Source organism: Ambystoma mexicanum, chromosome 1p (assembly GCF_040938575.1).
Source record: "Ambystoma mexicanum isolate Mex_15411 chromosome 1p, UKY_AmexF1_1, whole genome shotgun sequence".
NCBI classification, from domain to species: domain Eukaryota; kingdom Metazoa; phylum Chordata; class Amphibia; order Caudata; family Ambystomatidae; genus Ambystoma; species Ambystoma mexicanum.
Genome location: NC_090921.1, coordinates 981,831,303 through 981,844,313, shown reverse-complemented (window position 1 = coordinate 981,844,313; position 13,011 = coordinate 981,831,303). Strand labels below are relative to the sequence as shown.

General features: G+C 44.4%; 1 protein-coding gene across 5 annotated transcripts in view; it reads left to right on the top strand.

Annotated features, from left to right (window-relative positions):
* KIFC3 (kinesin family member C3) overlaps positions 1 to 11,504 on the top strand; it is a 632,740-nt gene extending 621,236 nt beyond the window's left edge. For all 5 annotated transcript variants that reach the window (XM_069654325.1, XM_069654315.1, XM_069654306.1 and 2 more), the window contains one exon: positions 8,590 to 11,504. In XM_069654325.1, the coding sequence (XP_069510426.1) occupies positions 8,590 to 8,615 (26 nt within the window). In that variant the 3' untranslated portion in view covers positions 8,616 to 11,504. The remainder of the gene's footprint in view (positions 1 to 8,589) is intronic.
* Positions 11,505 to 13,011: the final 1,507 nt, after the last annotated feature.

Sequence of the window (13,011 nt, the reverse complement as noted above, 5' to 3'; positions counted from 1 at the left end):
GTGAGCACGGTGAGTTCCTCATGGGAGAAGTGGACCTGCCGCTTGCGGTCGCACGCTTTTTTGGCAACTTTTCCCATTTCGATTGTTTTAACTAGGGTGGCTAACGGGTTGGGATGTGTCTCAGGGTCGGATTTTTAATGGTTGTGTTGGGATTCTGATTTTATAGGTGTACGGCGTGCTGTTTCCCGTTCCGGCCCCATGTTTTTACTTCCGTTTCCGTATATTTACGGTCACCGTATTTTGCGATTACCGCTCATTACGGTGACTGCTATGATGGGTGGCGGAATTGCACCTAGGGCGCCGTACGACGGCGGTGAGGGGCGTTTTGGGGACATTTCCACCATCGCGGACTTTGCACTTCCGCCATGGCGTAATGCTCGTGCCCGATGGGTCGGAATTAGCCGCACTTTCCTCCATCGTGCAATGGCGGAAACGCTATTTACGCTATGGCGGTCAGGTCAGTTACTTTCCGCCAGGGTCGTTATGAGGGCCATTGTCTTTTAGCAACTTTCATTTCACCAACACACATCACAGACAAAGGATTAGTGTAGACTTTGAAGAAGGGTCTACAAGAAACCAAACACCAAAATAGTTCAATCAAACTTTAAACTTTTACATGCTACCTCGGTGGCAAGTGATTGACCCTAAGCGCAATATTAGGAGTTCTGTAGCATACAGCAAAGCCTAGATGTAGAAGCAGAATATGTAGGCTTTAAGGTCCAAGCTTTTCCTCAAAGGTGCAAGGGGATCAGGATTCCTCTTATCTAGGATGCAAACAATTGTATGTTCTAAGGTATGAATATAATCTCTTGTGTTGATTGCTGGAGAAGTGGGAGCCGGGCATTGTCTGCAGAAGATGCTGTGTATGTTGACTTTCTATAAAGCTGTTTGTGAAGGTTTTTGTTGTGAATGGGATTCTTGTTGGTATTTCACTTCCTCTTCTGTGAAGTGTCATTGTTGTACACGTCTTCATTGGTTTCACTTTGTCAGGAAGTTGGCCCAAGTTGGGAACATGAACATGGTTCTTTCTCTCCAGGCTTTTGAATGCATGGTTACCAGTACACTTAAGCCGGGGTCTTGGAAGGCGTATTTTTCTACAGAGACAGTTGTTCTTATGTCCCATCCTACTTTTTTTGTTTAAGGTTTTGACAGTGTTCCATGCCAGATTGTATTTTTACCTTCTATCCAAATGAATCTGCCTTCTGAAGCTAAGAAGGACCGTGATGTCCTCCGGCTTCTTACATTGTAACTATACTGCACAATGGACATCCAGGCATAATTCCAGCAAGCCAGACTCTTGAGGGTCTCCTTTACTTTCTGGGTGGTATCTTACATCCTAGAATGTGATGCTTCTGAAAGGATCCATGCATGGTGAGGGTCTAGGCCGCTACTATGATGTTTCAGCCCTTTTGGAGCAAAATTGTGTGCGTAGCTACTCATTTGTTTAAGCACTACTCCATGGATAGGCTGCCCCAGTCACTCAAGCCCTCCTGAAAAACACATTTGTTTGGCTGTAAAGGGGTTATATGTTAAATACAACCTGTTCTCTCCCTGCTGTAGTAACTCTTGTACAGGCATTCCTTCGTCCTGCCCCCCAAGCCCTTCAGAAGAACCATATTTCCTCAATGTATGGTGAGAGAACTGCTGGTGTTTGTGATACATGAGCTCATAAGGGATAGTCTAGCCGTGGATCTATGCAGCACCCCTACCCCTTCATTTTATCTTGTTTAGCTGTGCAAAAATTATTCTGCAGCTACGACCTCAATGTGTCTGGAAGAAAGAAACCGGGCTTCAGTGCTAGTGTCTCTAGGATGAGTAGCGTATACTCTCTTTGCCTGAAGTATGCTTTGTGTAAAGGTGTTTGACAGGAGGCACGGGTCACAAGTGTAGGATTATTCATGTATGGTTGTTTGGGCAATAGACCTTGCACCTTGGTTAGGATGCTATGCCTTAAGGTGTTAGGGTACTTATTTCTGTGTTTGGTGCTTTCTGGTAAAGTTATAACGAAGCAGGAAATGCTTCCGTTTTTTGATGGAAGATACCATTCTTAAAGGTATAGCATGCCTCTGCTATGGGGGGCTTTGTTATGGTGTTTGGAAGCAGCAATCAGTCTGTAGATTTCTATGCTTGGTGTGACTGTCATTTTGATGGTTTGGAGTGTGGTCTTGTCATTAGGGACTGAAATACAGTGTATGGGTGACACAAGGGGGGAATGGGAGAAGTGACCCATGTTACTGGTTCATTAAACATGACGTGGCAATATAAGGTTCAGCTCTCTGATAGTTGGAGCAGCACATTGTTCTTCACATTATATTCTTAATAAGAAGCATGTGTGGTACGACATATTGGGAAGTGTCGGAGGAACTGTTTTAGAGAGCATGCAGAAATGAGTGTAAAGGATCTGGAGTGTGTTTGTTTTGCTGTCGTGTGAACAGAGCGTCTTTGACATCACACACTGTCAGGAAATGTCCATTTGCCAACCTGAAGGTTGAGCGGTAGAGGCAGGGCCTACAAAGTGACAGCCCATGTCCTTTGATCTATAGCCTAGTATGGAAATACATTGAGTCCATTCGGAGTTCCTGTGCTGAGCAGCAGCACTGCTGGCACAGACGCTTCAGTGGGGCTCCACATTCATGCAGAGAAATGGGCTTACATTGAGAGATTGTTTTAAGTCGAGAACGCTACCCACTGCTTTTCGTAATAATAGAGATGCTAAAGAAGTATTACAGCAAACAGTCAAATATTTAAAACAAAAATAATCTTCCTTACCGCCATTGCTACAATTCCTCACCACAACTTTACCTTTTAGCATGTCCCACCTCCCAGACAGGAACTTGTGAGCATTTCGGTTTGTTATTTTAAAGTCCCTCCACTACTGGGTGCAAGAGTCCTCCCAATACCTGCAATACTCTTGGATCATAACCTCCAGGGCCAAGGACACATGCTGTTCCTATTGTGAGTGTGGGTGGAATGTAAGGACTTTGACGAGCAAAAGTAGAAATACAAGTGATGATTTCTGGAAATTGAGCCTGGCTTTCGCTCTACGTCCCTCTTCCACATCCCAATCCTTACTTTGGAGACATGTCAAACCTGAAATGTTTGCTGGTCCGTTGATATTCAGATAGAAAACGCTGACCAGTCAAATATGCTGCTGCAACCAATTATACATTCTTTCATTTACATTTTCAGAATGCAATGACATTTTCTTAGAAATTGAACTAATTCGCCTTCCACAAGTGATTTGCATTTTGGCCTGTAATCGACTAATGCCTAACAAAGGTATGCTGAACTGAGCAAGTTGCCTCCTGCAAATCTCCATCAAAAAATCACCATTGACCTTTCCCAAGGAGGCTTCTGTGACCCCTTGTAGGTGGGGTTTGTGGGGTTAAAGGAATATGCAATGGGGTGTAGGCCAATAATAGCGTGCAGCCAAGTCTAGGATGCACAGTGCACTGGTGCTTCCAGTTTAATTGCCAAAAAAGGATAAATGCTGAGAAATGACTGCAACACGCCTACCCTTGTGCTAAAAATAAAGTCTCCGTACCATGCACATTTTTCAATGGAACGTATTGACTCTAACAGATTTGATTGCGACAACTCTAAGACCAAAGGAAGTTGCCAAAACAGATGAATGAGAAATTGAGATCAAAGTTTAGAGTCTGCCCATAAGATGTTCACACTTTGTATCTCTGATTCATGAGCCCCTGAAAGCCCTGATGGCTGTGCACTAAGGTCTCTGGGATGGATGGCTTGGGCTAAAAGAAAATCCTGAAGAACCAGTAGGCTGGTTGGAACACCATCAGTAAGTGGACACGCGGGTTCCCTACTTCTACACCAGTTCTGGAGTGCAGATATCTGAAGGCTTTTTTTTTTAATAGACCTTTCCCTTAAAGAGGTTCCCATCCAATCTCTAGACCTGCCCATCAACAGGCGCTGAATTGAAAACTTGGAGACAGAATAGAATAGGAGGGGAGAGAAGAGGTCATTGTAGATAAAACTGCTATCGACCTTGACGAATACCTGCAGAATCGGAGGAAAGGGCCGAAGGTATGAATTTGAACCCTTTGCCAAACTAATTGCAGAGCATCTGACTGTCTTGCCATCCCCCCATGCAAATTTGCAGAAGGCAACCTTTTCCAGATACAGGGTTCAGAATATTTGGCAGATCTACTGCAACCCTTGTAACAAAGACCTCTTCTGGGAGGATGGAACGATCCTCCGCATCTTGTCCACTATAAGTCTGTCCATTCCACAACTGTGGCTTGCTGATCGAGCCAGAATATGCTTCTCTGCCCATGTGTCCATTGCAAATGCCAACTACTCTAAAGGCTTTGATCTGGTATCTCCCTGGAGGGGAAAGTAAGCCGTTTGTGTAAACTGCCTGTAGGAAGGTAGTATGGCTTGAAATACTTCTGCCCCTCTGTGGACCATTTTTCCTAGATTGTCCTAGTTTCCATTGTTGACCCCATGCCCAGACAGCAAACTTCTTTGAATTAGTCCGTGGAAGCCCTCGTTGAAGGTTGAATATGGAAGGGAAAGTGTGTATATCTTGGGATTTCTAATAGCGGGTTGCATGTAGATAAAACAGAAGGGGCCTGAGATGGAGACCGGCCCTGGAAACCAGAAAACGTACATGATGCCACAATCCAATGCACAGTAAAACGCATGCTTATGGTGGGCATCAGGAACTAAGAATTCAGACAGCCTTAGTCTGAATACCCAGAACCTACAACGCCCCAACTTCTTCAAACTTAGCAGAACCTGTGCTTTTTAGTGGTCCATAGGTCACTGTCATGTGACAGTCCAGTCCTAAAGTGCCCCCTCCTTTCCATTAATCGGGTCTCTGCGTAGAGATTTATCTGTAGTTCTCAAGGGTTTTCTTGCTAGGCTGAGCAGAAAGGAGTAGCCTGAATGCTTTTTGGGAGGAAATAATCCTCACCCATCAGCAACTTTGACATGCATCTGGCAATGGTCCTTTTTCTAGGACCCTCCATTCCTTCAAAATCCTGTCCTTGACTGAAGGAGAGAGAAAAGGTCAAAAGGACAAGCAGCTGGAACTTGCGTATGTAGTGTCAGACGAGGGGTCAAGCTCTTGTGGAGGAGGGTTACGCCCCACATTATTTTGAGGGTAGGACTTTGGCCAAAGCTGCTTCCGCCCATATATTCCATTTAAGATCGTCATTTACACCCCCATCTTTGGACTGGAAGAAGTGAAAGGATGGAGTGGGGTCTATACCCCTGGGCATTCTCCTTTTCCACCCAAATCTAATACCGGAGACTCATGCTTGGTCTTGTCTCTTCATTCCTCCTTTTATGCACAGTAGGACACTGGTCTAACGGGAAGGAGGATGAAACGTGTCTGACGTGTTTGCTTTTACATTTCCTTTTTGTCAAATTGTGTGCTGTTCATTGTAGAAACATTGAGGAGACAGGAGTACATGATCAAACACACTAGCTACCTGCAAAAAGGTGTAGTGAGGAAATCCATGTATACGCTAGATGCCAGCACAGAGAGCGCTTAATGGGGGCACTATTATCTTAGCCTTCATCTTCAAATAAGTCATAGGATATAAGTTAGAGGGCAACAAATCAGAAACATTGCCCTGTCTCTTTCCAAAAAAAACCAAGTCAAATGTTGTGTCCTAGTTGGGGTCTTTAGGAGATGCGCCCAGTACAGTCATCAAACTGCCCCAGATCAGCTAGCACTTGCCCAGTAGGATGCACCTTGCACTAAGAGGGGATAGGTTCCATAGGAGAGGTGAGACAAATGCTAAAACTTTGATTCTGTCTGTTTAGCATGTGCCCCTCATGTCGGTGCAACAGTTGGTGGCGCTGGCATTGGGATTGACGCAATGTTCTGAGATCTTCTCAGTCTGCCGCTTTGATATGTCCTAGAATTGGATGCCACTGCTCTGCCCACTCATTGATGACTTTCAACACTGATCAATATACTTGTGCATAGGTGCCGTACCGAATGCATCAACAAGAGGGGTCACTGCTCAAGCGGTCATCGCTAGCGTATACTCCTCACGATGCGAAGCTTCGGCCAACATGCTGTAGGAAGAACACATGACCACGCATCTAATCACCCACTACAATGGTATGGGGGGAGCTTAGAGGGCAAACCATCACAGTAGCATGACCAGAAAATCTGTCATAGAGTACTTCACAGAGACGGGAGAAAACTGGTGAATTATGGACCCGAGTAGGACCTCGGTGTAAGTCTGGTTGGAGAAACTTTAGCATATATTAAAAAAACAAAATGCTTAGGAATTCCTGTCTAGCAGGAGGGAACATCTCAAAAGTAAGTAATGAGACGTTAGGGTAATGTTACTTTAACTTCAAAGTAGTGCCTCAGGGAATTTAATGAGCAAATATTGGCCGGATTGCTAGGTCTGTCAGACATTCCTGTGTTAAATTTCATAGAATCTGACACCAATTGCTTATTTCGGGCTTTCCTCTCTTTATGCAAATGTGACTTGGTAGGCGTTCTAATAGGTTACAGTAGGTTCTCAATTCATTTTGGGGGCAACTACTTTCCTTGTGAGTGTGACCGCTTTGCTGTTCAATGCCCACCTGTAAGAGCTGGTTGATATTTTCATTTCTTCTCCTGTGTTTTGTTAACTTTATTCAGTTTTGGAGAAATTGGTTCTGTACTAAGATTGTCAGGAAGGTGCACCTACATTTTGAGAATGTGCAGGTCTTTAGAGCTCCAGTGGCAGTAGTCTGTTTAGAAACTGGAGTGCACAATAAAAACACACTCTGCACCCGACACACTGGAAAGGGGTCAAATGCGATCACCACTTACTTTCCCTGTATCCTATCATCGTTCCACCAATGAGCAGAAGCAACATTTGCTACTGTTCAGCCTAGTCCTGTTGGTTTGTATCCAGTTCAGAATTCCTTTAAAAAGGCTGCTTAGATTTCAGATGCATTGCAGAGATTCCCCCAGTCTGGCAACCTAAGTCCCTGCGACTCTAGAATCAGATTATGATCTGTTAATTATCGCTCAAGTAAATGGACCTCTGCTTGCCATCTACTACTTGAACAGGATTCTTTAACCGGCAACTGAGAGAAGCCTTTATACTCCTCTAAGTATATTTTTCATGTCTTTCCAGAGATTTCTGGATTTGAGCGATGACTAGATCTCCCCGCAGCCTTGGTTAAATGGCAGTTTAGATCCTGTTCTCAGATTGGCCTGTAGTTTGGTTTTTTTAGTTCAGGAGTGGCGGCTGTGTGCTTCTATTAAGGAGATATGTGACCATTCTAAAAGGAAGTGTTGGTAACTATAGTTTGTGCGTTATTCCCTTTGGGAATCGGAGACGGATGAAGGTTCGTGGGCAACGAGTCCAGTCTTCGGCTTTATGCAGTGATAGACTGGAAGTGGTTAATACATCCCATTTGGCTAGAGTGGCATAAAAGACACTGGAAAGGAAATATGGTCTCTGAAAATGTAGCGGGCTATCTAAAGATGGAAGCAAAGATTTCCGTGTGTACTTTATTGATTCAAAATTCATGTCGCTGCACGGTCTTTCCGATTTCCACCTACTTCACATGTCCGTTCTCCATACTTGGCATACGCGCAAACACTTTTTATGCAGAAATGTCCTCGAAATGATTGGAAAGGTGCACGTTCTCTTTTGAGAAAGGCCCTAATCTGTCTCCTACACAGTATTTTTCTCTTTTGGATTCTTGACCTCCAAGTAGTGTGTGCAGTCGATGCAATCCACTCACGCTACATGTCCAGTATAATCTGGTGCACTGTCTGTGCGAGTGCATGCCAGGATGGCAGTGAGAAGAATATTCAGCCATCTGAAGGCTCAACCTTTTCTCAAGGTTTTTAGGCTGCAAACTATCTGTCCTCAGTGTTTGGGTTTTTTGTGGGGTTTTCACACATTGCACGTGTAATATAGGTCACTGAATTCCGATAATGGATGTTTGTGCTGGTCGATGCTGGGCTTTGGGTGTGGTGTAAAGGTGCAGGCCCCAAACGCTTGTGTTTGTGGTTGTGTGATCGTGCTTTGGTGTTGTATGTTGTGCTCTGTAAAAATGTTTGAAGACAGTCATCTCTGGTGCTGGGTGAAGTTTCTTTTTGTTTTTTTCCTTTCTACCTTGACACAGCCTCATTGTATGTATTGGGATGCTCTGTGAATGCATTGTCGTTAAAGCTGTAACACGATAACTGTGGATAAGGACTCGGTCTTCAGTGGTGTGAAGAGGTGGTGGGGTAGGAATCCTGTACCTTTGTTACAGTGCACTGTGTGAAGGTTTTTTGGGACAAGGGCCATTTTCTGCTGTTGACTGTGATCTTTGGAGAAATTATAGGATCCTCTTGCAAAAGCTTTTGGGTGGCCCACTTTTAATGGTGTTGGGTGCTGTGGAAGATGGTATCTGTGTATGCTTTTAGTGACTGGTGTAGGATTCCTTCCCTGCCTTCTCTACTACACCCTGAAGGTTTCCTCTGCTCTGCTTGCACCTTGCTTTGCTTTTCTGGGTTACTGCCTAGCGGCTGGAGTGGGTGAAACATGACCGGTTTGATAATAGTAGTTCTGTTGGTTTACTAAGCTATTTGTTTTTTTCTTTCTGAAGTGAGGCGGAAGTCGGTCACTTTGTGACAGTGGGAGGACTAAGCCAAGAGACTCGCTACAAATCCCAGTCTGATAAAAGACACGTTTTCCACTTTTGGGAATTTTCCATGTTGATTGGAAGCTGGACTCTTAAATCTACTCTGTTGTGAAGAGTGGGAGATGGAAAATTGCTGGATCCAAAACTCTCCCTTCCTTTTGATCTGAAAGTACAACTTGAGAGACGCCCGTCCTAAAGGAAGAAAGAACAATCGCCTAAGACCTGCCAGTCCAATGCAGGTTATGAGGACCAACTGTAGGTGCAAGCATGTATAGAAGTTGGAGGGAGGGTGAGGCGACTGTCGGGTTTTACACTGTGACTAAAATACCCTAGGACAACCCCACATTCACAGCCCACTTAGTGGAGCGCAAAAGTAGAAAGTCGATTGCGGCTTGTTCGAACAGACCCTCTAATGAATGCAGCACTAAATTTGCACTTATTGACTAGTAACTGTGGTTCTATTTATTGCTTTTGTCACCAGTGCTGGAGAGGAGGGATCCCACCAAACCATAGCAAATGTGAGTGTACAGGGGTTGGAGGAGAGGGGTGCTACTGGCTGTGAATGGGCTATGACAAACTGCCAATCATCACTCAATTGGATCCAGAGGGCAGTTTCATAACTGCGGTGAAGAAGACTACATCAAAGCCAAAAACCTGTTGTCATTTGGGTCCCCTTTTTTCTTTGGTGTCTACCATTCACGTATTCTGCCCAGACATTAAGTCTGGACCTTCTTTAAAGAGTTGTATTCCTTAAATGCGTGTAATCCTTAATAGGTATTGTAAAGGTTTGCACTCAAAAGGTAATTTTACATCCTGTTGCCCCCTTTTCATGCCCCACCCCAGAGAGCTCCTGCACAAAAGGGGGCAAAGTTCTACACTACTGTATCTTCCATACAAAATCGAATCGTTGCCCATGTGAGGTAAGCTATCCCTAGGCTTCCAATCCTGTCGAGGAGAAGCCCTGCGGACAGACCGCACTCTGCTGACCATAGATGTGGCTGCATTGTGTATAATTGTACTCGTCTAGAGAAGCGCTAAAGCTTCTTCACAGCTCTAGTGACGTAGGCTTTGGATGCCTGATTTGCAAAAGTCGGAACCCCTCTGAGGCTTGTCACCAATCACAGTTCAAATTCTTTGTTGGACGCAGAGCAACTTGATCATGTCACACTCGCGCGCACTCGCACACCACTTACCCCCATTACACTGTAATTCATGCTAGCAGACACCCTAGTTGTCACGTGCTCACCAAAGAATTTTCTTTTTGTACTTCTACTTTTGGAGCAGAAATTGTAGACATACAAGCACCAGAAACCCTATAGAAAGTGAAGTACCTATATATGGGCAATCTGCGTTGGTATTTAGCCAAGGTTTCAGCTGGCAAGAAAGTCTATGCAAACACGCAGGGCGATGCTACAATGGCACCTGCAATCTTGCACAGAAATGAAAATGCACATATTTGCAATGCACAGATACGTGAACAAATGCACACCGTGGAAGGCACTGTTTTGACCAGACGAGCGATTCTGCAACTTTGCTTGCACACACAGAGCTTCTTTGAACACATTGGGAGAGTGCTGCTAGACATGAAAGACTTGTCTTGTCTGGTTGCCTCTGCTACCACATCACCACTGATGTTTTGGGTACAATCCAGATGAGGATATGGGGTTAAAGAGCATGCCTATAAATGAGGTCGCTTTATTCAATAGCTTCCGCTAAAAGGGCGTAGACAACAGGCTGAACTTGTGATCTTGACACCTCTTCTGGACATGGAACCATGGACAGCAGTTTTGTGACCACATTTCCTTGCCCTCCTGCACATGTAGAATATGGACTGGCCACTCCTGGTGTCCCTTTGACAAAATACCAAAGTGTGTATGTCATCTGTTAAATAACCCTGGGAGTCTTGAATTCTTCCTCCATGCCTCGAACCAGGCATCCCCACACCCATGCCTGGTTAGTTGGGCACAGTAGTTGCAGAGTGATTTGTGTCCCTTTTTTTAGCAATTGACTGAACAATCGCACCCTTTCCGAGTATTGTTCTTAGGCATGTTGGCCAATAACCAGTCTCGGCTCCTTCTGCCAAAATCTCCACACGAGGCCCAACACGTGCTCACTTCAGTCTCATGGTGCAGATGACGAAAACTACAGATTGTGCATCATTCTAAATTCTTTGCCGCAACAGTGTTCCAGGAAAGCACAGCCCGTTGGCACCATCCATGAGTGGTTCTCCCGAATGTATGCATTGGCACAAGGACTGTGATCCTAGGCACTACTGTGTGGTGTTTGGGTGTAAACGATAGATTCTAATGGCGCTTTTAATGTTAATTTTATACTTGTTAAAGATTATTCAAAAAGATAAGTGTGATTGAAAGTAGTCTGTAAATATTTAAATATCTTCAATGAAAAGCACAGAGATTTGTAAAAAGGTGAAATAGAGCTATATATTTTTTAAAACATGTAATGATCGGGTTCACACTTGCTCCAGTAAGTCTTTCCTCTAAACTCCTGACTTATGTCCTTGTCTTCTCTGTGGTGTTTCAGTATGTGTGCAGCCACTGTCCAGGCTTTCTCCTGCCCGAGACTGTGCGCCTCCGTTCTCTTGTCAGTTTTATATTTTTGTGTCCACCGCAGCCTTCTCTCTAGGCGGGTGGTGAACTTTGTTTTATATTCACAACATATACTATCTGTTCTCTGTGTTAATATGCATTTGTTTCTTTTGCACTGATCTCTCTGGTATTGGACCTTCTCGCCGAAAATGTATAGAAATTCTATTTAAAATTGCCCTTTTATACAGAAGATTATATCCGTTTTGTCATATTTTAATAAAGTTCACTTTTTGTGACATGTCTTTTAAATAAATAGTTTACAATAAAATGTAAGCACGATTCTGGGTTTTTATTGCTGCTCCTACTGGTGGTGGGCAGGTGGGGGTGGAGGGGCTAGCGGGTTGGGCCAGTGAAGCTGTAGTGCTGCAAGTCAAACTCTATGTAAAACTGCAGTTTCAAGATTGGGACAGCGCCAGGCCTGATAATGCTTCAATAGGTTTGTGACTTCCGTGTTGATTATACGGCTGTAATAGCGGCACTATAGTTAAGGTTGCGGTAAATTCGAAATAGGAAAATCCGAAAATGTTTTCCTCTAAGTTTTGTTATTGTCTATGAATGTTCACTGAACGTGGCATGCAGCTGGCCTGGTAGTATCTGAGTACTCGTGCCAAACTTGGTAGTGTTTAATCAACGTTTTCGTTTATTTATTTTTACATTTATTTACAGCGCACAAAACCCTGAGGTATCTAGGCGCTAGTTACGGAAGTGCTTGTACAAGAATATGCACAAGTATACATACTGGAAAGCTCTCCTCTTGTGGCGCGGAGCTATGACAGATATGCATAAAGTCAAAGTAGGCTACATACTGGTGCTCACCTCTTGTTGCAGGGAGGTACAACAGGCATGCATAGTCATAGTAGGCGTGGTAATACCTACAAACTGGGGCTGTCCTCTTGTTGCAGGGAGCTGAAATAGATATGCATAGGGACATAGTAGGCAAGGGCTTAATAGACTAAGATACAAGGGAGTAGAATATGAGAAAAAAGGTTGAAACACTAACGGTAGAAGGGCTGCCAGGGTGAACAGATGGCAAACTGAAGGTGGGTATGCAGCAGGATGTAGTGGAGCTATGCGCGAAGGCATGCTTGGGGAATGGTAAGAGAAATCAGCATACAGATTAATTTCGGTACCTTGTAATGCAGAATGAACACGGGTTTTTATGCAAAAGTAACGTAGTATTCAGTGGCAGATTTAAGGCAAAGGGCCCCGTGGGCAGCACCTGACACAGGGCCCTAGGTGGGCGGGTCATGGAGGCGGAGCTTTGGGTGGACGGAGTTAATTGCGGTAACACACTGGCAAACTTTAGGGACAAAAGCTATTTTTTATGAAGTTGTCTTTATTACAGTTACCTAGGGGTCAGTTACGCTCAGTCGAGCTTTACCTTTCAGAACTTTGAATCTCTCTCGAACCCCTCCTGAAGCTCAAATTAATGACTTTCAACTTTGACCACAGACAGTAACATTTGAAAAAAGACAAAAGCAGATTTCTCTTTAGTTTATCAGTGTCCCGATTATGCTTCATTGGGGGGGTGAGGGGTTGACAAGCAGCAACCCAGGGTAGCAACTGCTGCACCATGCACATGAGGCCCTTGTACACCCATTGAATCTCAACAGCAAGTTAGGGTGGCGAGTCACGTGTTTGATCCCTAAATAGTCACGTTTCACAGAGGCCCATCTATCCCCACAAGTCCAGCCTTTCAGACAGGGGTGTTGCTAGATTTGGAAAAGATATGGGCTATGCTAATGTCGGGACTGTCTGGACTCGGGGCTAGCTAGCCTTT